We start from the raw sequence: 27779 nt of genomic DNA on the forward strand, positions 1-27779 counted from the left end.
ACACAATAAGAGTAGGCCGATTAATAGTTTGTACCATGTAACAAGGCCAATGTTATGAGGGACACAGCCACAGGCTATGAGTTATTTTCAATGAAAACCCGTGACATTGAGCCAAACACTGACGCCCAACACTTGTCATTGTACAAATCAAAATGGAGTCTCAACCTTTTTCAGCGCTCCAATGACGCCAATGAATCATGTGTTTTTGTTTCCTCCTGTACTGTTCAGTCAGTTTCGTTTGTCGGTTCCCAGAGCTACTTAACAACGACGCGATTTGACATCAAGAGCTTGAGCAACACTTCAACAGTGACTCTGTCAATGTAGTTTGCAAAACTTGGCCATTGTGTTGCTTTTGTTGCTTGTAGTGTGAACAACACATACAAGTCTACAGCCATGGTAGTGGCACTGTCAGGCTAAATGCTAACACATCTTAGTGTAGTGTGTTGACATGCCAACAAATGCTCATTAAGACAAATGAAATACAACCGAGGCACAAATGTCCACCTCATTATGATGGTAAAGGGAAAATTAGTTGATCGCCAAAGGCGATAGGATTCATCAACTGGGTAGCATGAAAGTCTGTACAAAATGAAGTACCATTACATCTCGTGGATTTTACCTCAGAGAAGACTTTGACACACTTTTTGACAAAACGGTAAAGACTCATCAAAGTGAGTAGTAGAAACCAGAAGCCCCTCCAAAACATCCACCTGGATACCAGAATGACCCCGGCTTATCACCTTTGACCTCTGGAGACCAGAGCCCCACCACCTGAGCGGTGTGTTGTCCTCTGGTGTTCACCTGATGTTTGGATAGACTACTTGCTTCTCAAAACAGAGGAGACATGGCGGGGCAGGTCACCAGAGAGAGAGAGAGCAAAACAAAGAGTCAGATTTCACAGACCCTCTATCAATCAAACATCTTAGAAGCACAATCATGCTCACCTTCAGGAATCCCACCGACTTCAAAGGGAAACATGTGAGGGAATTTTCTTTGCTTCTGAACATGGGATTGTTGTAGATCAGCAGCCGTGTTTATCGTCCTTTGTTGCAACTTGACACAACCTGAGGATGTTAAAAAGGCCGGGGTGCATTAATATGGAATTAATTCAACTTGAAAATTTATCCTCTGTCTTCCATTTCTACAAAGTAACACTTAAGACTGCTCAGCAAGCATGGACAAGCTCTTGTACATTCCCAAACATAAATTATGGCAGGACAAATGAATTCACCTACTGTTCTTCGTGTTACCAAATGTTGTCATGTCTGCTTTGTATACAGCACGCTGACTAAATGACTGGACTGAAATACACAGGCATTGTTCTGGTGTGAAGATCAAGAGAGGTTTGCGTGTGCGGTCGAACTCTAACTTATTCAGCTTGTTTGTTCAGGGAGGCTTAGTGTGGAGTTTCCACACTTACGAGATTCAGCTGACTCTTAAAGCTGCCTCGCAGGGTGTTTGTGAGCATTTCTACGCAAATCCGTGGCGTGTTTATGAAGCGAATAAAAAGAGTAATAGTCTTTCCAAAATTATAAGGATCGATTCCTATTTGCAGGTGGTATAATCTCTCCACACTATCGCTCTTACACCGGTTTGCCTTTGGTCGAAGTGTTTATTGAGATACTCATCAGTCTGTGGCTATGTTGGAAAGTCTGTTTTCCTCCTCACCAGCTAAGCCACCCCATCTCTCTTACCCATCCACCCACCACCCGCTTCGCCTCGGCTGTGCACCTGTCTGGAGCAGGCAGCTGTGGGTGGGCGGGTCTTGGCTGTCAGTGGAACATTCCACAGGAGAAGTCACCCCGTTAATCCCTTGAGTTTAGGCCTGACAACCCCCCACCTTCTTCCCTACCTTGAGTACCCCTCGTTGCTTCTCTACCTCTTTCTCCCGTCGTTACCCCTTCCTCGCGACTCTCCCTCTCAGCCCTGGTCAGGCTCAAATGGGATACTGCTATGTCAAAGGCAGACACTGTGAGAATAAGATTAAAGGACGAGTACCCCCCACATGCACACCCACTCTCCATGTTTTAATCCCCTCAAATTACACAATTACAATCACAGACTAGAAAGCAACATATATATGTGTGTATGTATGTATGTATATATATATATATATATATATATATATATATATATATATATATATATATATATATATATATATATTGTATTTAACTTGTAAATGGTGAATGCTGTACACATTTTCAGAATGTTGCTTTCTCGTCTGTAATTGTGGGTGTTTGGAGGTGTGAAGGCCGTGCACACACACACACACACACAACTCTGTCTTTTGTCTCGTGGAAATTTCACTCCTCTAATTGCCTATATCACTCTCTCAGTGTCGCAGCTTTTTTTTCTCTCTCTCCGACTGTTTATTAACTGTGATTCGAACAAGAGTCTCTTTATCACACTGGGAAATTCTGATGCCGGGCCAGATTCTGAACTTGGCAGCCACCCCATTCAGCTGGAACACATAAATGAGAAAAAGCTGCACAATTCGCCTTACGAGCACAGAAGATGGCATTCCCTTCGGTTTTCCCTCGACACTGCAGACACTCTATCTCAAGCATAACATTTTATCTTGCTTGGTTGGCTGTTTGGTTTGAGTTCATCACAAGCCAAGGAGACTGATTTAAACCCCTTGAGAACCCACGGTGACACAGTTGTCACAGACATTTTAAATACCCTGGACATACAGTGTTATCCTTGATTTTACCTCTTGACGTCCCTGAGTGACACATACTGCAAGGTCATGTGAGTTAATTTGTGTAGCAATGTCACAACATCACTTCCAAAATGCTTGTTTTGGTTGCTAAAGGTAAGTTTCAACACATTTAACAATTATAATGCTTTGATATCATGTCCTACATTACATCCAAACTGTCCTCACCTTATTTCTCAAACCAATATATAAAAACATTGTTGTGACAGGTATATCACATCAGGCTTTAACTTAATAATTGTCTCAGAAAAAAACAATGTGACCTATTTGTCACAATAGGAAATATGTTAATAAGCTGTTGAATTTGTTTAGCCGAGTCAATTATTTTTTATTAAAATAATTTTCTGTTGAATTCAAAAGACAATATTAAACATACATGAACATAAAATAATATCACATTTATTTCTCAAATAGATGATGAAATATTTTACAAACATGTTTTAATGAGCCTATTTAAGTTCCATTTCAAAGTAGTTTGATTCTATATTTTTTTCAGTATTTATATGAGTGAACGATACAGTGTTCAGAATGGACATTGCTGTCTTGTAAAACAAATTTGAAAAGTATGTTTTGGTTAAATCAAAACAGAAAAGTTATGATTTTGATGGTTTGTGAAAATCTTTGTTACCAAGCCAAAAAAAGCCAAGTTGATTGACGTAAAGCCCATCGTGACATAGATGTAACATTTGGCTCTTATGGGTTAACTGTGCAGTACACAACAACAGTAGTGGCTATGCTTGATGCACAAAAAGGACAATATCAACTATATGGCCTTACACGTATCTTCAAGAGTTCTGGCTATTCAAGACAAAACCACTGAGTACTCGTAGTAGAAGTAGCACATAAACACATGTGACAGCAGCACCAGCATTTTAACACATTGGTTTTGTACCAATAACAAAAAAATGTTGAATTTTGAGGTGCTGGTAGCTGAATTTTGTCACCTTTAGCTGTTTGCAGGTTTTATGCTAAGCTAATCGTCAGATGACTGTATTGTACTGACCCGTCAGTGCTAACTGCAGACAAAAAAGAAAACATGGGGTTTTCTTAAAACATCAAACTATTGCTTACCCACAATAAATAAGGCAATTTAGATGGGGGACAGAGAAAAGGCTCCTTGTGTGAATGCACCCACTCCCACGCAAACACTTAGCACCACTTGTTTTTCTTTTGCACGCCGTCCATTAAAAAGTCACACCTCCTCTAGCAATTAATTTTCTTGAGTGTAATGGCCGGCGGTGTCCTGCCGCGCTGGCAGGACTGCTGGGGTGTTTGGGCCACACCAGGGGAAGCAGTAAGAGAGTGAGAGAGGGTCCCAGGGTGCAGGCCGTCCTCACTCTGTTTACCCACAGACCAGAGCCCCTCTGAGGGCCAGGGTGAAGGAGCAGCTGGGCCAGAGGCTATTAAAGCCCTGATGGCTTTTGACAGTAATTTCTTCATGAGTCCACAGCCCGCAAATCCTGCCAGTGGTCAGATCGGGTGCCTCCTCTTGCCCATTAAAGCACACAAACTGTGCCCACAAATCCTGGTCAATGGTATCTCTGTGCTCAGGGAGTGTATGTGCATGTGCGAGGGAGACAAGTGAGGACGCAGGACTGAAGCGCGGTAGTCGCGGAAGGCCTCGCCAATCGCGAGACGGTCCCGGTTACCGCGCCAAAAGGTTTGGATGCTTTTCTTCAGCTACTCCATCGGTTCAGGCACTCACCCAAGCCATCAGCAGAACCTATTCGGAAAAAAAAAACATGCCTTGACAACCAGCCAAATCGTAAAAGGTGTTTACATGCATCACAGCCCAGGGGAGGAGAAATCACACATGACAAGGGTGAAACGTTGTGTTGGACGGAGGTTGCAGATTCAGCAACAGTCGAGGGGGTTGGCTCGAGGTTTAGGTGGAGGTTGATGAGTTTGTTGAACATGGAGAGCAGCAGTAAGGTGTAGCGTCTGCGCTGCTACACCTGTAACCAGCACAGCCGCATGAACAGATTGCATAGACGTTTGGGAAAAGCAAATGTTGTTCTGGGCACGGTGCTAACATCCCCTTCAGCATGGATTCATGTTGAAGGGACAGTGGTGGAAATTAGGAACATTGCAAAGAGACCAAGCTATTTTGTGAGTTTATAATTTGAAGACATTGTTAGAGCAAGCAAATAAGGAACACCAAATAATAAAAGGCTTGGTTGGCGCTTATGAGGTGGGATAAAAAAACCTACACATCCTCGCGGCATAGCACTTGCTTCAGATTTAACTTTCCTTTGCTGTGGATAAAGAAAGGGCTTAAGAAGGCCATAGGTTATCCATCTCTAATCCACCATTATAGAGCATAATCTCTCGTCTGTGTTCCCCTGGGGTGTTAAAACCAGACCATTGGGTCGGATTATATATGAGAAAGGAGACCGATGTGTTAATCATAAATTAGAGGCTACGCCTGAGTGAACAGGTCAGTCTGAGGTCAGTCGCTCAGCCTATAGGGGACTTTCTGTGTGAAAAGCCACAGCTTACCACTTAGAAACATTAACATAATCAGGCAGGAACAATGTACAGTAGTGTAATGTGTCAGGCTGCACTGAGCCGAACGTCGTTCTTTAAGAAAGAATCTGTTCAAACCTCACTGACTGTAAAAGTGTACATTTACTGCATACGTGTAAGTATACCTTATGCAAATACACATGTTCACATACAAGCACTGGCTCATATAACGCCCTTATAATGGGCACTCATACTACGCACAGCCAAGATTGGTCCATTTATCTGTCTTCAGTCTACGTGTAAAATCTGTGACGAGAACAGACATAAGTACCATTCGTTTTTCCAATTCTCAAATGTGGCTTCAAGGGAATTGGCAAGCTGTCTGAAAATGTGATGATACACGACCTTTGCTATGTATGACTAATGCTTGGCTCATAAAGACTGTGTCAACAAGGTGTTTTATAGAAGACGCAGCAAGAAAACACTAAACGGCAAAGACATTACACAATTTATATAAAGAGCATGAAAACTAATTGGATTAGAGAGAAACAAAGGAATTTGCTGACCCAATAACCTTTAACACATTAAGACTGGTAAAACCACAGAAACCAAATGTATAAAAGAGGTCTTTATTTCTAATAAACATGGATACATGTGAGCACGTAAGACGTTTTATGCCGCATGTTTAAAACATTCTTGTAAACTGCTGTACAATACACAAGAAGAAATGCTATATGTCAGTACATGAGAGATGGTATGGTCTAAGTTATTGTAGCAAACTATCCGTATATCCGCTTTACCATCATCAACGTGAGGAGAAAAGTACAGTGGGGGAAGGGGCACAAAAAGCATCATCGAACATGAAAACTTGTACAACTTTGAAAAGTATACTTTTTAGACACACAAAGAACACATACATTGTATGTGTTAAATAATTTTTGTTTGTCGGGACATAAAAAGCTAACTACATCATTCACAGATTCAGCAGTCTGTTTAAATACCTTATTTCTACAAAGTGAATTTACATTTTTTTTAAAGTACAAAGTGCAAATACTATGGTTTCCATTATTGCCGATTGTTGAGGGCAGATTCTCCAAGCGGGAGGGGAAATCTCAGATGCTGGTTTAGCCTTGCTTCCTTGAGGGATTCTGGGGAGAGCAAATTAAAGTGAAATCAGTTTGACACACGTTGATACTTCACAAATAGGCTGACACGTTTCTATTAACTACTTTATATTCTCAGTGCACTCAGTCACCACAAACAGAGACATACTATTACAATCAAACTGTAGATGTGCCATCATTTCATCCACTAGTATGGGAGGAGTGGTTTACTTACTAGTTTACTGGAAGATAAACCCTCTCCTGGTTTGGCCCCTGTGGTACAAAAAGTGATAGAAACCTCAACAACCATAACATATGAAATACAGCAGGTCCACTGAAGCGCCTCTTAGCAATTTTTGAAACAATTGGTCCTTGATTTCAAACATATGTAAACAAAAGCAGACTTCCTGTATCAATTTTGCAACCAATTTTGACAACATAAGTGACAACTGTTAGCAGATGTCATTAGCTTGAGTTAGAGACACTAATTATGGTTTGCTCCATCAGTTGGTTCAAAATGATCCCGCGACTTTTCTGGCTGACTTATATGAAAATGAAAATCCCACAAAGAGTTCTAAACCAGCATTTGATGGCGACACACATCGTATTGTGCAAGTCTAGCGCTGCAATGGCGCAAAATGACTGGCGACTGTTCAATCCATCACACTTTGCTATTGTATTTTTGGTTTTGAAAGGAAATACATAAGACCCTTCAAACGTCTATCAGGCGAATACAGTCCCGTGTGCTCTGATCCAGCATGTGGCCAAATCCAGATACTGCCTCTGCCTTGTCAGTTTGCTTGGACAGCACACAGGCAATTACAAAAAATTACAAAGATCTGATTACAATTGCGTTGTGTTGTTCAGCTCACCCTCTTCTTTGATCACCCCGAGGCAACCCATCAGCTCCTGCAGAGACAGCGCCTTGTCGTTGCTGATGTCGCAGTACTCCACAAACTTCTTCACACACTTCTTTGGCTTGGACTTCTTGCGCAGGAAGCGTTTGAAAGGCTTGATCTCCTTCTTTCCAATGTCCCCACTGGAGTTTTTGTCCAGCTGACTGAAATACCAGTGGACCACCCTCTCCTCCAGGGTGTGGCTGGGGTCGGGCTCGGCCATTCTAAACGACAGATATCAGTTCATGAGCTATTAATTGCCCTACCATCACTTCATTTAACTGTTAACATATATATATATATATATATTGTCACTGCTGTGTCATCTTTTGGTAAATTGATTCATGAATAATTCTAAGAAGAGCAAATTGACTTCCGAATGTCACACCTTCCGGCGGATGCTGGATCTGTGACGGCGTGCACCATGTCTGTCGACAGCGCGTCAAGAACACTTGTCAGGAACTCGGTCTTCTTTGCCCCAGGACAGCCTGGAAAATAAACCACAAATACCTCAAAATGAATGTGTGTGAGCATGTATTATGGTTCATATGGAAATAAGTATATATATATATATATATCTATATATTCGCTATTATCCCTCAGTCAACAGCATTACAACAATGTGGAATGCTGTCGTTATAGGTGGCCTAATAAATGTTTGTGGAGGGATGACATGCTGCAGGCTGCGTAGTTTTAACATTAGCAGTTTATAAAGACAGCAGAACAAGAAAATAAACCCAAACATGACTCTCACAGTTGTCTTTTGCTCACAGAGCGTCAGACCTCCCCTCAGTTGGAGGAGGAAGAGGGTACCTGCCATCCATGCTGGAGGCCCCTGAATGGTTTTGACAGCTGCAGCACAGAAGACGTTACTGAACATCGTATGTATGGACAAGAGGCTCCATACAGCACCTGAGAATTTAAGAGGACCTAATACAGTCCTGACAGACACTCTTACTGAGAATTTTGCATGGATCTCTGATTCAAAGGTATGCATCCAGAGGCCCAACTCAACACTTGATCTTTAGTATGTGATGAGACTACAATTTGAAATGTCAACAAGCGAAGAGGCTGATTTAATTAGACAATAAACCCATAAAAAAAAACGCAAAATCTATCATTAACTACCCAACTAAAACCAACAGAGAAGCATTATTAAATGAAGAATGACAGGAAAAAAATTAAAACGGAGGGACAACTGGAGTGGAATGACCCTAATGATAGTAATTGTCTGTTTGGCCATATAGTTTTAAGAGCGAGGAGGACAAGGTTGCCCTGGAAGAGCTGAAGGCTACGCAGGCCTGAGAGATTCCTGGATTCCTCTCCCGACTCCTCTCTGCTTTCTCACAGTCCGGCTTCCCTCTTGCTATTCTGCCTGTGGAGAAGAAGAAATTCTACACAGTGTGCTACACTTTTTATGACCCAGGCCTGCGGGGCCAGATTCTCCCGTGTTGGAGATAATAGCATGCTTTGCTCCTCTCTAACAGGTGGCGACCAGCATCGGCGTAAACACCCAGCACCCAGCCTCCACTCCACCTTCCCCAAGCGGCGCAGGGCTTTAGCAGCCTGCACCGGGCCAAGGGTTGAAACGCTCACATGTCCAAACGCTTCCACAGCCTCCTTTACATGCTAAACAGCACTCAAGTTTTAGTAGGCCCTCTCTGGCCCTAGCCCAGTAAAATATCTGACCCACCTGTTAATGGCCAAACTGGAGCCTCTTGTGGTTATTTAGTCTAGACAGCCATACAATTGCACCCTCTGAAGGCAAAGTGTTTTTATCTGGCTTCTGGCTGAAAGGAGATTTGTGGGATGCAGTTGGACTTGTTTGAGGCTTAGTGTTTTTAATGGAGAGCACACGTCCTCTCTGTAATGCTGCAGGAATCTGAGCATGTCTGTTGTTCATTTAAATGGGAAGCCATCAGGTAAGGCAGAGGTTTTCCAGGAGGGGGGAGGGAGGGGTGGGACAGATCAGCTTCTGTCTGTCTGGACAACATTTAGCTGAGGGGGAGGACACAAATGTTCCTGCTGTCATTGAGAGGAAATTGAGTCTGGCCATTTTCCATTCAGTTCGTGGCTGCACCAGTAAATGACTGCTGTTGTATGCCTGAATGATTAAAATCATGTAATGCCCAGTTTGACAGAAGCGGGATGGAATCAGGTCGAGAAATTCTCAAATCGTGAAGAAAATGTCTCCTGAAAAGCTAAGATCTGCACCACCATTCATACGCCTCCATATATCTGCTGGCAGTGAAACGTTGGCCAGTAAGTGCATGTTTGCATGTGTGTGCCCGTGTGCTACTGTCAATAAGACCCTGTGTTTTTCTATGGAGCCACATGGGGCAGAGCCCTGTCAGCACTCACAGCCGCAGCTCCCAATGGCTGCCCCGACGCTATCCCATGATACCGCTCTGGGGAGAAAGCTTGCCAAATACTTCGCTTTCCTCTCCTGCCCCTTTCAGGGCAAAGTTCTCCTTTCTCGCATCTCGCCCCATAAACCTCTCAACACCAGTGCTTCAACGTCAAATGGGCTGCAGCGATGTGAAGGCAACATTTATAATTATCCCTGGTTCATACAATAACACAGTTTACAGCCGTTGACGCAATTTCTCATAAAGAAAACAAGATGCTGTGTTTTTTTTGACTGTGTGTGTTTTATAATGGGCGACCTGGCTGATACGGCGCAGGTTTTTCTTTTACACATGTATAATGAAGTCTGTGTACTTCTGTGAGTGTGTGTGTGTTTGACGATCGCATGCCTGAATACATATATTGTTTTCTGTCCTGCCACCATGTGTTTAGGAGGTTTCGTTGGGGTTGAGGTCTTTCTTATGGTTGTGGCCGTTTTCCACCCCATCGCCACTTCACACTTTCCGCAGTTACACACTGTTATTTTGCCTGCTCAATAGCTTAGCAATAATGCACCGCCAGTGCCACTGGCAAAGATGAGTAACATTTGTTGGTCTCAGGAGCTTTCATCCGTCACTGTCCATCCCACTGCTCATGACACACCGCGCAAGAGTCCTCGGTGGCGTAGAGGAGACGGAGCGCTGCTCTGCCGCGAAATGCAGCACCTGCAAGCAGAGAGCACAGCTCTGGCCCGGCGCACTGTTACGTAAACAGTTGCGGATGAGATGGGAACAGGGGCAGCTCTGTTCATTTGCTGGAGGATTATTAACATGTTTACCAAACCACCAAAAAACAGAAACTTTGCCAAGCACCATTCAGCTGTAAACTGTGATTTGGTTGTGCACAGCACCTGAAAGCTGTAACTCTACTTCGCCTATCGGCGGTTTTAGGAGAGGAACAAGTCATGCAATTACTCTCAAGTCATGCAAAAACTCTCTCGAAATGTGATGAAAAACAATATGAATGTCCTCCATCTACTGCATTGCAACTGTCTATGGAAAGAAGACGAGGGGAAGGTTTAAACAGTTTGGAAAACAGTTTAAACTCTTTTTTTCATGGTAAAGTGCTTAAGATAACTGCAATAAGATGAACCTGGTTGAATCACTCATGTTTTAGGGTGACATGTGAGTTCAATTGTAAAAGTGCCTTTGATTCTGTATCCCGACAAAGTCTGTAGGTGGAATAATAGATATAAAAATAGTTACAGTAAACACGAGCTCACCTGTGCTTAAGCCCACGACCACAACCCCCAAACTCCTCTTCCACTCACAATTTAGTTATCTATGCTGTTGTCAGTCTGTCTATCACTATCTCTGGCATCCTATTATCCACTATCTCCACCTCTCCCGCCTGCTGTTTCTCCTTCGTGCTATCATCCCACTATCCTCCATCGCACATGTCAGCTGAAGATTAATCCTCAGCTCGATCTGTCTCTGTCTCCTTGCTTATTGACCATCGAGGGGCGCTTTCTGGCAATCCTCAACTCTTTATCAAGCATTTCCTTGACCAACAGTGCTAATGGTGTCAACAAACACACACACACACACACACACACGGACACACACACACTCGCACTGTTATCTCAACCTTGCAAGCGCGGCAACAGTTGCAGGCTGACTGCTGAGGAACTTCACCATGTGGTCTGAACAGAGAGGAAAAACAGAGACTGTGCTCAGCCGTTAGAGACCTACCTTGGAGGTGTCTGCTTCTGTAATGGTCCTTAGGTTTAGTTGGGTGGGCCCTGGCATTGCCATCACATTTTGGCTGTTCATACCTGTGACAAAGAATACGCACCATGAGGAAAAGCCAATTCCTTCAAGGTGAAATGGATAAAAGAGATTGTTGAACCAGTAACACTATCCCAGTTGTAAAATCAGAGAAGGATCCCTAGTTTTCTAATTACCTGCGTACAGTTAAATCTTAGGGATTCAAATAATTGATTTGTGCCAAACCAGAAGCTGTGAATCACATCCAAAAAGAGGAGAAGGATTTGGGGCTGGTATGAGGACATGACGGGGGGGGGGGGGGATAGAGGGAGAGAGGCAGACAGGGAGCGTGGGACACAAGGAAGCTTTCACGGCCTCCCTTGGCGAACCGGCAGAGCCTCGATTGCTGCTGTGCGACTGGGCCAAAAGCTGATCTGGGACAAGGAGAGGGAAGGGGGGAAATCCACGCTTCCATATGTGTACTAATGTGCTGTCTGGCACTGTGCCTGAAGCCTTGTTAATCTGATCCCCAGCCTGGCTGCTCAATAAGAGTGTACCAGTGGCCCACTCTGCCAGTCTGACTGACCCCTGACCTGTCGCTCAGCAGACTACCGAGTCACTCTGTGTCACCCTCAATGGAGATCTGTCCGCTTACTTGCATCTCAAATCGAGAAGTTACTTTTAGTTTCTATATTTTTGAGTCTTCTTTCACGTTTGCAAGTAATTAGACCTGCAGAGACGATAATGCTCAGTTGTTGGAAAACATTTTAGCCAACACAGGGCATAAAGCAAGATGATCCCGTTGGACAGCCGCTCTATCGATTGGCCACTCTGCTGTGTGAGGGTGTCACTTACCTGCTTTGTGTCACAACTGTCTGGTGCGATTGTCACAAAGAACCGAACAATAAATTCCAAGAATTAAGGTGAAAGTACCATAGGTGAGGTCTCTCCCACCTGGTGGAGGTTCCAGGTATGGGCCGTCCCGTGTCCACCAGCACACACCAGCAGTAACCGGTGGAAGGGTGGCATTGGACTGGCTTGTACAGTCCTCCTTGGGCACAGTCTGGTACAAATACGGCATCGTTCTTGTGCTGCCTCGCCTCCTCCTGGGCCGACTGCTGCTCCTGGTCACATGATGAGGCTGGAAAGAGGGGTCAGAGGTTATACAGGAATTAGTGGAGGCGTGGATTGGTCACGTAAACACATGCCGCCTACAAAGACAGCTTTCACCAGGTGGTCCAGGTTGTGTGACTTGGCAAATACACCCCCCCCGAACAAACACACACTTGACGTGAAAGAAGAGGGTTTGTTTAAAGTTAAGAATAACGCTCTTTATCAGATCTGGCACACGTTTTTGGATTTACACAACATGCAGTATGTTTGAATTCATTTTTATTTAAAAGCCAAACGCATGAACTGCTCTCTCATTCCACACTAAGACATCCCTGCAGAAGAGGAGAAGACAAAGGGGTGGAGGATGAGTGCTCGAAGACAGCGTGTGTAGACTGTTATATCAGACCCCCGTGGCACTGTTTACGCACATTAACAGGCTAATGACTAAGTACAGCTCCCTATGCCCCAAGTTAAGTAAATATTTGGACACTCAACTGCCCTCTGTGGATGTGTGTGACAGACAGAGAAACAGACAAGACGAAAGCAGAGCAGTGGTCATTCGGGCCTTTGCCTTCACACGCCCGCACACACTGAACACGACTGTAAAGGAGCCGGGATCTATATGTTTATATGCTTGAAATTTCCGCGGGGGGAAAAAATGCAATGCTTTCTGATCCTTTCTTTTATCCGTACGCACAGGGAAGCGAGCGGCTTGGATGGGTGGGAGGGGTTTTAAGAGGCTCAGCAGGATCTAATCAGACTTGTTCCTGTGCAGCAGCCTCCTTCTCTGTCATGCAACTCTCCAACGGAGATTTGAACATTAAACCAAGGGATGAAAGTAGAGCTCTTCTGGCCATGAGGGCTTTCAGCACCATTCTCTCCCTCTCTCCGCTACTCGCCTTAAGGCTCGGAAGCTACTGCGGGATTATGGATATCCCTTTTCTTTGTTTATTTTCATTAGAGATCTTTACCCACACAAAAGAGACCGAATGAAATGGCTCCCCGCTTTCTCAACCGACTCTCTTCGCTCCAGTTCCTCCGTATGGGCTCTCTTTGTTGTGTTTTTTTTTTTTTCTTTCTTCACCCGAATACCCCAAAGAGCACATGGTAATCAAAACCATCAATGTTGCATTTCTCAGGCTTTTTTTATTGGCTGTAAATTATGATAATGGGATTCCCACTCAAATGCACATATGCACACTGGGTTCTCGTCCCGAGGCTGGCCTCAGGATAGTATTGTTTGATGCAGAAAGCAACATTATTCCCCAAAGAGACAACTGATCTTGACAATAAATTAAAACGTGCATGCGTGTAAGGGGAGCTATTCTTCTGGACCAGCCAGAAGAAAAGGATATTCTGTGTTTGTGCCATGTGCTGATAATTACAGATACGCTGCAACGCGAAGAACCCACAGAGAAGCAGATCCTCAAAGCCTGACGCACTCCAACACCAAGACGTATTGGTTTCACAACCCACCATCTGTCCTTAAAAGACAGGAACAGCCTCAAACCATGATTGCTCACACAAGTAGGAAAAACACAGAGCGTGCTTTCAGTTGAGGTTTGCAAACACCCAATCGCCGTCATTAGAGATGAAGTGGTTTGAAACTCACATGGTGCTCTGGTTCTATTGTTCTGTCGGCTGCGAACCTGCTCCGTCCACAGAGTGGGGTACTGGGAAATGATGTCTGAAAGAAATCACCAAGACAGCTTTATTAGCTTCAATCAAAAACACACACCCGTATATCATCTGTGCCAAACCTGGTGGTTCCAAAACTCACAGGTCATAAAACGCACATCAAGGTTATCGTATCTCAAACCCCCGGAGTGGAGGTGGAAAACTAAATTGTATATGACAGCTGTGACCAGAAATATAGCAGCAAAATGGAAAGCTATAACTATGAGTCTCCCACTGTCTTATCAAATGATCCCATAAACGTTCTATCATTAAACACCACTTCCTTCACAATGTAAAAGGCCAATAAAAGTGCTCCGATACAACTTAGAAAAATGTGGCTGTCTGCTTCTTATTCAGAGATGGATTATCTTTATTAATCTAGAAATGAAGAAGTCGTTTTCTCTGCCATTTGGAGATTAAACAATATCATAACAGAAAAAAACACTCCATTCATAATATCATGCACCAATGCAAATAACTAAAGTATCAGAAGTATTCATGATGGATTCACCCCTTTCAGATGTTTATACTATTATGTACCATTTCATTTTTAGAAGCATGTTAACGTTGAAGCGGCTCCGAACGGAGCTGACATTAACTTCTTTATATTCTATATTATGTATTCATGGATGTAAAGCAGCCACTAATTGGAGCTGTCAGATTATTTAGTGGCGTAAACAGTACAATATTTACCTCCAAAATGTATTTGAGAAGTAAATTGGAATAAAAACAATACCTAAAGTAAAGTCCAATACCTCAAAATGGTGCTTATAGTACTAGAGTAAAAATAGACACATTCATCTTATTTTACAAATTAAAATAGAAATTCTTCAGCTATGACACACCACCTTGCTCAGATCAACACTCAGGCACTTTGTTGTGCGATTACTTGATCTGGTCTGACCAGCTTATAGAGGCTTAAGAGCAAAAACACAACTGATGGTGAAATTGCTCTGTTAGTTTTCTTTTATATGTAAAATATTGTACATTGGATTTGTTTCACTATCGCACTTTCCTAAATACCTTCTTGAAGCCTGATACTGCCACTGTCTGGTGTGGTCTCCAGTAACGCACACTATTTACTCACAGTCGTAACGCGTAAGAGCTCACCTTCTTCATCGCCAGCAGTCTGTGGATCCACGACTAGGCCAGTCTCATCTGCATTTAGAATGGAGAATATTTGCAAGGAGACTACAATTACGAGGGTAAACTAGATTAGAGAACAACTTCACTATGTTTGATTTGCACGTTGCCCGGTTAAAAAAAAAAGGATGGGGGGGGAGGGGGGGAGAGAGAGGAGGGGGGGGGGGGCAGGAGGGAAAAACAGAAGTATAGTGGTCATTTATTCCCATGGCTTCACTTCATGCAACAAGGGGGATCATGATGCAATGCAGGACAGACTGAGGTCAGTTAAAATGAACAAGGAGAAGAAGATGAGGACCAATGTTCTTCTCCATCCTTCCATTGCCTGCATTTGAGTCATGAGAGCTGCGTGAAGGTGGATGAGACACAAGAGGTGAAGAATGCAGCAGCCAAGTTGGAGACAAACCATTTTACAGTGGGAGAATCAAGCTCAGGGTTTGTTTGGACTGTGTTTTGTTTGATTTGCGGCCAGGGGCAGGGGGGTCGTTTTGGGGAAAACCACGGCTGTAGGTGTGGTTAACCTCAGTGTATAGGTCACTCATTCTGCTCAAAGTAAAGCTTGGGTATTGCATGAGTCAGAGCATCTCTAATAGGTGGCTCCACAAACCGATTTAGCTGAAACTTCTTTTCTCTAACAATAAATTCTACATTGCAAAATCCGGATTTTACATTTATCGCGCGTTTGTTATGCCAGTGATTTATCTTCTCAAGCATGCTCGGTGGATAAAAATACATACAGTCAGTGCGACTGACTCAAGGCAGACATGTTATTACTCTGCTCACTTAACGGATGGAAATGCCATTTCAAAAAGTGTATTTATGATTGGGATTTACACTAAACCACTAATGACCGATCTTTACTTTGCGGCCATTTACATGACTGTAACACCTCTTTTAGCATCTGCCAGGAAACCCCCGCGCTATTTGTGGTCATACGGCATTAGTTTTACTGCTGTTTGTCAGTCGTCAGCTGCATATGATTCCAGCATGTGAATAAATTGCTCAAGCACCAGAAATAGGTTTAGGGTAAGGCGTTCGGTGTTTAACATTACCAAGATTCAGATAAATAAAAGTGCAGAAATGGCTGCTGTGAACTGCTTAGGTGGGGATGGGCTTCTGCTGAATCACAATTTTGATGCAATCGCTTCTATTTTCAGTGCTGGCACACCACAAATCTACAGTTTATTCTACTTTTCAACACCCTGTTTATCCAACCAGTTCAGATTGAACCACAACCTCCCCTTGACCTCCCTCTCCGCTCTCTCAAATGTTGCATTCCCACTTGATCTTTGAGTAATGAGTTGGCCCGGCTCATACAGACACTATACCCAAGACTGTTTACAGAGAGAGAGGCGCAGACGTAAATGTCACACTGACAGGAATAACTCGTGTGACAAACACAAGTTATAGTGGACGCAAATGCATTTTCTCTCTCTCTCTCTCACTCACACACACACACACAAAATCACACAAAGAATCAACCCAAATTACGCTTTTTCTGTGTGAGCCTTCAAATCACAACAGTTAAACAAATGTATAAGACACACAGCGTCTGGAGCGGAGCCGGAGGGGAACTTAGTGGTTCTATATCTGGAGGAAGGCAGATGTTAATGAGACAGAGTGAAAGTGAGGTGGAAAATAAAGTCGAAACATTTCCTTGTATCTTATGACACCGACGCTGAAAAAGAAGCAAGACCAAGCGAGATCAAGTGAGAGAAGGAGAATGATGAGTCAGCATCCCCTCATTCTGGCTGCTCCCTGGCCGTTTGGCTGCCTGGTTATGGACAGCAGGCGGTTATAGGCGATGGAGTTGCTGGTGGTGTGCACTAAAGCTCCCCGCAGCCTCTCTCCTTGGACTCGTTACTCAGTAGCAGACGGCTGTTATATCAGCCTTCAGGCTGCTCGCACTCTCTCATATTGACAAAATATTAGAAAGGCAAGCCTTAACAGGAGACCCACTCTGCACATCTCCAACACAGAAACAGGCAAACAGACGGACACAAATTAATACACACGCACATGCACATACAAGCTTAGATAGGTACACACATGGGTGAACATGAACGCATGCATGCATGCAAGCATAAAGGAGTCAATGTGCCTCTGAGATTCATTTTTTCTTGAATTAAAGTCTCACCTGCTTTACCTGGCTCTCTTGTCGTAGCTCTCTCTTGTTTTGAACCTGAAAAGCATTGTGTTCAAATTAGTTGAAAATTCACTACCGCACACCATTTTCATGTCATCCTTAATAATAAAAAAATTGTATAAATCTTTGCATAATTTTGACCTGATTCGCCGCCAGACGTGAATAAGGCGTGAAGTGCAACTCTTTTCCACCTTTTTATTAAAAAATGGTGTTCCTTTATTCAAATTGTCTCCAATCATCGTGGAGATGTATTTTATGACACGTATGGACTTTGATACACAGCAATGATGAAGTAAATAGCTGGCAGTTACAAGACAACTGCTGCCGCTCCTTCTGGATCTTTCTCACTGCTGGGGCGGCAGCGACTTCCGAGGCAACCCCACAAAGACACACAGGGAGGACATGTGGCATTGGTTATTTGATTGTTTGGCAGACGCTTTCCGCCGAGAACACTAACATTCCTTGCAGTTTAACTTTGTTGCCCAACTCTGCAGTAGGGATTTTCTACAAGGCTTATTTACACACGCAGCCCAAAGCCTTGAGCAACGCTCCGTCCTGGGGACTCGAGCCCCGTGGCCGTCAGTCCGGTCCCTGATTACTTTCCCACAGGACTGAATATTGCACCCCCTACAAACAGAGAATGTCATGCTTTGCTATGTTAAATTTGATTTATCGCCGTTGCTTCACAAAATTTCAGAAACCGCATTCTTGTACAAATCCCCCAGTCTATTTTCATTTTTGTATATCGTATATCAGGCTTATTACAAAACGACGTGCCGGTTCAAGAACACTGAGCTGCGAATACAGTATGCATAACTGTAAACGTCATCCTTAGCTACCCTTTTATAAGACACGTTGATGGGCTTTCACCCACCTTGGCATCGGGGTTTTTTATTGGCCACTGCTGAGCCGCTGATGGGTCGACCATTTGGGGTGACACACCAACAGTATCCAGTGTAGCTGTGGCACTGAACCTGTAATCAAAGCAGCGTGTAAACACAAAGGCAGCACAAGCTAAATAAAAACCAGGTATGGCTTCTGTGAGAAGGAACCGTGTTAAAAACCCATGCATTCAATTCATACGGCGGAAAAGAGCAATCCTTGCAAGCGTCAGAGTTACGGCTTTCTACTGGGGCCTCCGGAGTCCTCATATTCAAAAGAAGTATCATTTATGTTGTGTTTTTTTGTTACCTCGCTATATGTGCCATCAGGGTTGCATACAGGCACAAAGACTTGTGGGAAGAGCTTCTTCGCCTGCTGCTCCGTGTACTTCTTCTCTGCTACACATCTGGACGTATCTGAGGAGCGCCACAAATCACCAGAATCACGACACATCACAGAGACCCCATGATTAAACCCACAGCTCAACTATTTTCTTTTGCTGCACAACTATGAAACCACCGTGCGTGAAAAAAAAAAAGATGTTGGATCTCACAGATGATGAAGAATGAACGAAAAATGCAGAGAAAGTGGAGACCCCAGAGGGAAAACAATTCAAAACATTTCGGAAGCGACGGATACTTGTGTGGCTGGGAATAGAACCAACACCCCCGGTCTTATTAGGAGCAAGCCTGCACAGTGCCTGGTGGTAAAGCCATTACCGAGTGAGGCAGCTCGTGCTGCTCCTGTAGAACATTCCAGTCACCCAAGAAAAGGGCTGATGCACAGGGAAAACCTGACCCTTCCTTAATGTCTCAGAGTCTGTCTCACTCTCCTTGAAAACCTCGACCGTCTTCTCAGATCAGCTCAAGCTGATGTAAATGTGGGTCAGCGGCTTCTCACCTACGTGCACAGCACGTTTTTTTTTCACATCTCTTTGTCGGAGCCACGGCTCATCCTGTCATTCCACAGCTGCTCCATCTCACCTGGCCGACGGCACCAGCTGTGCAAACTCTCAGGAAATGTTGGGCAGCGATGGGTTCGATGGTAACTTGGTGTGGCGCGCTAGCTGCCGTGCAGTGCCTGACTGCCTGGCATGTTGAAATCACATTAAAGTAATGATTCATAAGAAACGTTCACCGGATTGTTCAGGAGGCTGCATGTCGCTGCCGTGGCTGACATTGAGATTGTCCATTATGCAGGGATATGTGCAACTGTTTCTCTCAGTCTAGAGTGTGTGTGTGTGCGTGTGTGTGTGTGTGTGTGTGTGTGTGTGTGTGTGTGTGTGTGTGTGTGTGTGTGTGTATCACTGGTGAGGAGACGGGGCAAGACGCTGGATGTTCCGGATGGAGGAAAGCAGCAAGTGAGGAGCTCTAAAATTAGCTCCAGTGGAAAAACCCAAAACCATCGTCCTTCTCCAGGGGGCTCCGACCAAAAAGCTTACTGGAAAAAATGACAGGACACTGAGCAAAATCATCTGAGCACAGAGATAGAAAACAAAAAGTGGTGCCAGTCTCACCATCCTTAAACACAATCCCATCTCTGTGCTTTTAGGCCAGAGCGGTCCTCTGGTGTATTTCGGCTGCTGACTCGGCTGCTGCCGCTGTGTCTCTTTCTAACCGGCCGTCCAGAAGCAGAAGGAGAGGGGTGGGGGGGTCCCAACTCTCACAGACCCGATGTTATTGACGTATACAATACGACTTTCATGGACTCTTGTCCCTTTCAGCTTCCTAGCTGGAATCCTCTATTCTGTGTCACGGCGCTGTCCGCCACATCCAGATGTCCGCTTAGAGACGTTGCCATAGAGAACCAGAGCGGGCATAAGATCGTGGAATGCTTTTCCATCATATGAGACTTCTGTTTTAAGCAAACCCTTTTCCTCTCACACTCCCAGCATTCGTGATCGAATATTGTAATGTGTAAGAATGGGGCATTGTCCCCAGTCTGTGGAGCCATGAACTAGCAGTATAGTGTTAGTGCGTTGGGTGGGGTAAGAGGGTTTCTGCAGCGTTGGGGTGTAAGGGCGTTTCACTTCCAATGACGACTAACAATGAGGGAGTCTGTGAGCCGCCTGACCCCATTGGCTCTCCTTCCCCTTTTGCTTTTCATCTCGGTCACATACATACAGCTTTACATCTAGTATGGTGAAAATGAGACCATTAATTCTTGTCAAGAATTTCATTCAAAAGGCCTCGCCTCTGCATAATGATTTGATTTCAAAGAGCCAAACCCATTTCGTTGTTGGCCCGTCCCATGATGCCGTTAAATGGATATCTGTTGCATGAGTAAATAAACAAAAATACTTCAACTGAAAACAATCAATTTAGTATTTTGACAGATTAACGACGTACATTTTCTTTTAAAATGGTGTGAAATGATGGTACCAGCCACTCGCCTCCACCCACTCTCACTATGTCAACCCCACTCGCCCTTCCAGCACTCAAAGAATCAATTATGCTGAAATGAATTTAACCCACAAGTTTCTACTGTGACCCCCACTGCGCATTAAAGAGCGCCAGGCGGCGCTGAAGCGTGACTCATGACCTGACCTTTGCATGGCCCCCGAATGACCTCCAGCTGGGGGTCGCGGCACTTGGCTCGGAGGAACTCGCAGCGAGATGTGAAGGTCCTGCCGTCGGAGGCGCAGAGGGGCTTGCGAGGAGTTCCGCTGCATTCCATGTTGCACTCCTTATCCTGATCCACCCGCAGGAACTACAACAGCAGGAGACAAACAGAAAAACATTTGCCAAATTAGACTTTTTGGAGGGCGGGGCGAGGGGGGGAGGGGGCTAAATGAGCCCCAAAATATTGTATTTTCCACTCCAGCAGGTGGAATTCTGGAGGAACCTGTGAAGAAAAGGGGTTTGGGGTCTGTGTTGGAGTAAATGTATCCACAAAAACAAGCTATGACACCAACAATGTCAGGTAGCCATTGCCGGTGTCTAATTCTGTTGCAAAATGTTCATAAGGAGGTTCATAAGCAAATTGCTTTCATGAACAGACTGGAAAGCGTTGATAAACACAAGGATGAGTCAGTGTCACGACAAGCCTGTCAGGGTGCAGCCATGCTTTGTCTTTGTCTCCAGTGCCGGAGAAGACTTGACTGACGTGTCTCCCGTGCCAACAGCTGCACGGCTATTCACCTGGAATTGCTCCTGAGGATGTTTTACTCAGCCATGAAAAGAGAAACAAGGACAGAGACTCCTGGCTGAACGCATCGGATCACCTGTGTCAATGCCACCATTGTGTCGGTCACCGTGTGTATGAAACCCTCTCGTCGGGCCACACAATGGGAAGGCAGCGGTGGTGAGGGGGGTGGAATCAAGCTGTGACTGCTTCAATGAATGAAAAAACAAGTGAATGATAGAGTGGCTGGATAAACTAGATGTCAGGGAGCTTTGTGTTGCTACAGTGCGAGTGTTGGGTTTTCATAACGTTTTGCGTGATTCATTCCGGCCGGTGGAATAATGACCTGGGTGGAGTGGAAAAAAACTAACACTCCATCCATGCCTATGCAGGTGCTGTTTTCAGTCAGTCATATCCAAAGATAAATACCTTCACAAAATCTTTTTTGTCTTGTCTTATAATGAAAGTATTTGCACATATGAATCGCTGTCATTTTTCTTTCAGTTTTACTTGTTTGCTTTGTGATGTTATTGTTCAGTTTTCACTGGATGCACAAACTCCAAAATCTGTCTGAATGCCCTGCCTGTCAACTATTGACAGCAGACCGACTTTCCCTCTTTCTAAGACACACACATACACTAATCAATCCGTGGCACAAAGCAGAATCTAAGCCCTCAATTAAAGGTAAGCCATAAAAATCTGTTACCAGTTATCAAAAGAAAGGGCATGGCAAGATAAAGAGCAAACCACATCCACAGAGAGGGGCAGGACGATCCCCAATAAAATAAATTTGTTGTGTCTGACATCTTACAAATGAGAGATGAGGTTCAGTGGCAGCCCTCTGCATTCAGACGAGAAGAGCTGCGGGGCTCCATGCACCTGGAAGAGGGTTGGCAGGGAAGGCAGCGTCGCCCTGGGCCGATGGGGTGGGAGGCGAGGGAGGGTCTACAGCCCACTCTGTCAACCCCACTCATAAATCTTCCCGGGGGGGGGGGATCAGAAAGGAGAGGCCCGTTGAAACACATCGGAAGAAGAGCCGCGAGGGAGAGAAGATGAGTCTTTCGGATTGAATTCAATTTAAAAGAAGGAAAAAAAAGTAAACGTACAAAGTCTTTCTTCCCAGCGTTTTAAAAAGTATGTGTTGTCATGAGAAGATACTAAAAGCAGATCATGACACTGCAGAACTGTTTGCTTACAAGAACAGCTTGTGTCCAAGTCTCAACACTCATTGTTCATCTTTCTAGACAGAAATATGGAGAGTAATCCCTTTTCCTCCTTGGGGAATATCATAATATGAATAGTGAGAGCAGTTTTCCACTGGTTAAAGAGAACTAATGAAGTATTGTATTTATTCTGGGCCAAGTAATACTTACAGTGTCGTCTACAGCAGTGAACTAAATATTTGTCTTGGGTCCCGTTGGGTGTTTAGAACTCCACAAAAGGTCCCAAGATAAGTCTGAGGGATCGCAAGCCAAAGAGTTTGGGACAGTTAAACACTTTGACGCGAGTGAAAGGAGTTCTCCATTTTAAGATTGCTTCTTTCGCTTGTAATTTAATTTCTGAAGAAACTGACGTGAAGAGGGCACCTGTTGCTTGATGATATCTTGAGAAGAATTACTGTGATACTTTCTTATAAATTGCTAACATCTCAGATTTACAAAGCACGACTTGAGTGGGATACTCTAGTTCTCGCTCTAAGGCTACTTATTTATTGTCCATTTAGGAGCTCGGGGGTCTAACATCTCCCTGCTCTCCTCGTTACTGCCCCCAAGTTTCTTGGATTGTTTGCATCATTGCATCTAACTGACCGTCTCCTGTCAGTACTCTCCCTTTGTCCTCCCTCACCAGTTAGGACATCCCTCTGCAGCGATGACCTCCTCTCACCCTCCACTCTGTCGCTCACAGCTCACCCTTCACACAAAGTCCAGCAGGCGTGACAGGCTGTTCTGAGGAGGGCTTTTGCAACCCCTCAAAGCCAGTAACTGCTCCGATAGTGTCTGAGTGCGTCCAGCCATGCTCGGTGGTGGACCGCCAGCCTTCGCCACAGCTCGTGCTGGCCAGCACAGTGCTCACACTACACCAGCGTTATAAGCATTGGCCCTTGTAAGCCAGCAGACTGACAACCCAAACTGAGTCATTCAGCAGCCCAGCGTCCCGCTCGATGTCTACCATACAGAGATGCTGCAAGTTTTCGATGGAGCTCAAAGAACACAGTGTGGAAAAAAAACACAGTTCGCCGCAAAATCAGCCACCCGTGAAATCAGCCACCCAGATTGACGATCAGACAACCAAGTGTTTATTTCAAAGTCACAGTTGGCCATGCTGAAGGAGGAGAACTAATAAGATGTGAAAGCCATTGAGAGGAGGAAGCGTTAGACTGATGGTGTGTTGAGATCCTCTTCCTCCTGTGTACTCTTAATGGTAGTTAGCTGTCGGCTGCGGATCTCTGCGCGTATGGCTGTGGTGATGGATGGGCGAGGCCGAGGCAGAGCCTTGACATTCCCCTGATGTCTCATTCCAGGCCTTTCAATCCGCCACCATCATCATGCACAGCCATGTGGTGGAGAGTGATGGATGGTCTCCACCATGCAGCACAAGCTTCCACCCCGATTTGTCATAAAAAGAAGACTCATAAAAGACAGATAAAAACACACATATTGTGACTCAAATTTTATGTTTCACTCAAGTCCTTTTCTTGTCTACTTCCAAGCAGCATGGCTCAACCTATCTGTTTTTACTTTCTCTTTATTTTGCTCCTTCCTTTCATGATTATTTTTTTTTTCTTTGTATGATCTCTCTTGGAAGATGCTTTCCGCATCTGCTCAAATAATACAAGATGTTGGCAAAAGAACAAGAGACAGGCGAGAGAGGGCGAGACTGGCGCAGTGTAAGGGAAACTTTTTGTTTTTTTCCAGACCAACCAGCATACAAATCAAATCCAATTACCTCCCCCTGGCTCTGCAGCATTGTGGGATTGAATGGAGTACGCAGGAGGCAAGCCTCCAGCAGTGAGCACATTGTAGGTTGATAAGGGCCTTCTGGGCTGGGAGGCCCCCATTTCCAGTGCCCCAAGAGGCCCCTCACACCACGGCCCCGCGGGGTCAATGGGGGCCCCAGCTGAGAGCCGTGGCAAACGTGTTAAATGGCTGGAGTTTCCTGCGTGGATGCTAGGATGCAAAGGGGATCATTAGTTTCCAGCATGGTGGAAAGGGAAGAAAGTGACAGCCTTTAAGCAGACTACTAACTCAATCAAAGGAAAAGGCATTTAATTGCTGTGAAATATGTTAAAAACAAAGAGAGGTGGTGTGAAAGGCCACTGATAGTCACGAGACAAAAGAAATCTCTCCGAGCAGATGTACAATTTTATGAAAGCATAGGGGGCAAAGGAGCCCATATGTTATACTAAAATTGGGTTAACTTTCTTTGCTCCCTCATCTTTTCACACATGATTTAATACTTCCATAAACCATGGAAAACGTCTGCCTCATGAATAACCTGGGCAAATATCCCAAATTTGACTGCCTGTCTGACCTCAATATGCACAAAATATCACATGGAGACATTTTCTTGAAACCAAAAATAACCTCTGTCATTAACACAGTAAGCCATGAGTCACCCACAAGGTCCGGCTAAATGACAAGTGATCCATGTGCTATTCCAATAAAGAAGGTCTCATGAGACACAGACACAGTTTCCACTGAAACCTGTAATGAAATACTGACATTTTCTCGCATATCCAGAGCACAGTGGATGCTGTGTCATATGCAAACACAAACACACAGTTGCATCTGTGTAACCTTTACATCAACTGCTGGGTAAATTTACTACCCTTGACATCTCAATAAAGAACCCTTAAAAAAAAACAACATACTCTGTGCATTTAAATGTGTGTGCATCATGCTGAAAATAAGGGGGAGCATCTGCTTAGTGCAACATCTTCCTCCCACATTCCACGACTCCATAGTGCCGTCAGGGAGAAAAGATCTCCGAACCTTCACCTGTTGGTTAACAACTCATGGCCATTTGTTTCCATTTGGATATTAAGGCATCCTTCACCCGAACCATAAATAACGGCGCAGGGGGAGCAGCTGCCACGTCAATCTCTAAATCAAGGGGTAAAGGCTATGACAGTGCACATTCCACTCTGTATTGTCCCTCCTTTTGCGCGGTATACCTGCACTTGATCGTGGACATGAAATCCCCGCTCATCCGTCTTTAAAGATGCAGTTTAAGGTCAATGGACAGGATGCACTGCTCTGCTGCTGTTGTCAACAAAGCCATGTGCTTTGGAGCAGCAGACCAAGTAGCCTCTATGCACAACACAAGGAGTGAACAGGACAGAGAGGCAGACAATACGCTAACAGACATGTAAAGGCAATAAAAGCAAACCACAGTGGTGCTGCTAACAGACCAGTGAACTCCTTCGCAGGCAAGGCGGCAACTCTGCCATTTAAGAGCCACTGAAACACAGGGGCATGTTTAGTTTAGACAACTTATAGAGAACACAGAGACCTCTTATTCCAAAATGCAAACTGCCAGAGGATCTATGACGCTTTAAAAATGTATCTTAAATTCGGCCGGAATTTATACTGCATATAAAACTTAATCAAACAATAAACACCTTTTCATTTGGAGAGAGTATAGAGCTCTCTGTGATTTAGTTAGGTCATAACGCTGCTAAAAGTGATGTAAAATGCATCACTATGTTTATGTATTGTTTTCAATACAAGTGTTTCTGATTATTAAAGGTGAATATCACAAGGAAGACAAAAAGGATACTGACTTTAAACATATCTGCTTTATATGTGACAGACGTAAAATATTTGCTAGTGTGTGCATTTGACTCAAATATTACGCACTTCATCCTTCCCTTTTTTTTTACGTGTATGAATGAGACGTATTCTTGGAGTTGTAAATGGCTCTTCCTACCGTGAGAGCAGAGAACTTTTGAGCGCGTCCAGCGCACAGCAGACAGAGGAAGACCAGCAGCGGACAGACGCGCATCCTGACGCAGAGTGCAATAAACTCTCCAAATTACGCACGATCCAAAAATCAGTCTGCGTTGCTGGGATTTTACCAAAACACGACTGGGAAGAAGTCAAAAGCCGAAGTAGTCCTATAGCGGGTGAAAAAAAAATCAGTGTTGGGGAGACGGGTTGTTGGTTTATTTCACTTCTGCTGCTTGGTTCCGTCTGCCAAACCGTTGGTGTAGACACTCTCCTTATTTCTGGCAGTGCGATGAAGCCCCCCGCGTCCCTGACCTTTTCCCCTCCCTCGGTGTTTCCTCTCCCTTTTCCCCCTCTCTTCAATATGACTTCTTTCTCCACACTCCCTCCCTCCACACTTGATTTTGTCGACTAGATCCCTTATCGGATGCAGGCAGTTCCCTAGCCGGTAGGTATACGTTTAGAGGCTCCGTCTGCTGCTGGTAGCTGAGGCAAACACGCCAGGTATTCTTTTTCAAAAGGTTTTCACCCTTTTTCTTTTCCTTTTTCCTTCTCCTTTAAAGCCACAACAAGAAATCCGGTTTCCGCAGAGGACCCTGAGATTAAATTCAATTGGCAAAGAAAGGAGGGGACCAGACGGGCTACTGTCTGCTGGGAGGGTCAGCAAGAACAAGAAACACTGCGCTCAAACTCTCATACTGGAGGACTCCCCACGCTCCCCATTCTCTCTCTCTCTCTCTCTCTCTCTCTCTCTCTCTCTCTCTCTCTCTCTCTCTCTCTCTCTCTCTCTCTCTCTCTCTCTCTCTCTCTCTCTTTCTCTCTCTCTCTCTCTCTCTCTCTCTCTCTCTCTCTCTCACACACACACACACACGCACTTCAATATACAATTTGGACAACAACATTATCTCTTAGTTTACAATACCATTGCCAACGTAAAGTTACACAAAGTTTTAATGCAGCAGAATACAAAAACGATTCAATCTGGCAGTTAAATTCTAAATAACAACGATGTTGCAATATTGCTATTTGATTGGTACAACAATTTGATTTGATTGGAAAGTAATGAATGCCAAACTCTTCTGAGTTAATATTAAATCTAAAATAACAATAACTAAAGCTGGATTTTAAAAGACACGATCCAACTGTCCGTTTATTCTTGATGCTCTCCTCAACTTCCCTTCTATCAAGTTCGTGGCCATCTGAGCGTCTTGATTATGGAGAGCGGCTCCTTGCGACTATAACGCCACCTGACGGGGATCACCTGTAGTTACACGCGCTCACCACGTTCTCATTTTCACTTCATATATCAAAAGATTAAAATATATGTGTAGGATTTGCTAATAATAAAATGTATAGTAACACCAAACAATGATGTTGCTTCATAAATATCCTAAACAACACGTCTGTGGCGCTTGTTTGTTTGACAACAGTTGCTCCGAGGGTTTTCGTA

At 44.4% G+C, this 27779-nt stretch overlaps 1 protein-coding gene across 2 annotated transcripts; it reads right to left on the minus strand.

Moving 5' to 3' along the window:
- Window positions 1-5821: 5821 nt before the first annotated feature.
- On the minus strand, window positions 5822-26638 carry smoc2 (SPARC related modular calcium binding 2). Of its 2 annotated transcripts, none has more exons than XM_068568236.1 (13): window positions 26313-26638; window positions 20807-20969; window positions 18570-18676; window positions 18253-18352; window positions 17379-17414; window positions 15200-15247; window positions 14025-14099; window positions 12254-12440; window positions 11285-11367; window positions 7576-7675; window positions 7164-7411; window positions 6527-6564; window positions 5822-6336 (listed from the first exon to the last, which is right to left on the minus strand). In XM_068568236.1, the coding sequence occupies exons 1-13, from the start codon at window positions 26385-26387 to the stop codon at window positions 6313-6315; spliced, it is 1284 nt and encodes a 427-aa protein (XP_068424337.1). In that variant the 5' UTR covers window positions 26388-26638; the 3' UTR covers window positions 5822-6312. The 2 variants fall into 2 exon arrangements, with proteins under 2 accessions (XP_068424337.1, XP_068424335.1); XM_068568234.1 differs by having other exon boundaries at window positions 17370-17414.
- Window positions 26639-27779: the final 1141 nt, after the last annotated feature.

Source organism: Clinocottus analis, unplaced genomic scaffold (genome assembly GCF_023055335.1).
Source record: "Clinocottus analis isolate CAN_PGR_092001 unplaced genomic scaffold, fCliAna1.0.p SCAF_8, whole genome shotgun sequence".
Taxonomy (NCBI): Eukaryota; Metazoa; Chordata; class Actinopteri; order Perciformes; family Cottidae; genus Clinocottus; species Clinocottus analis.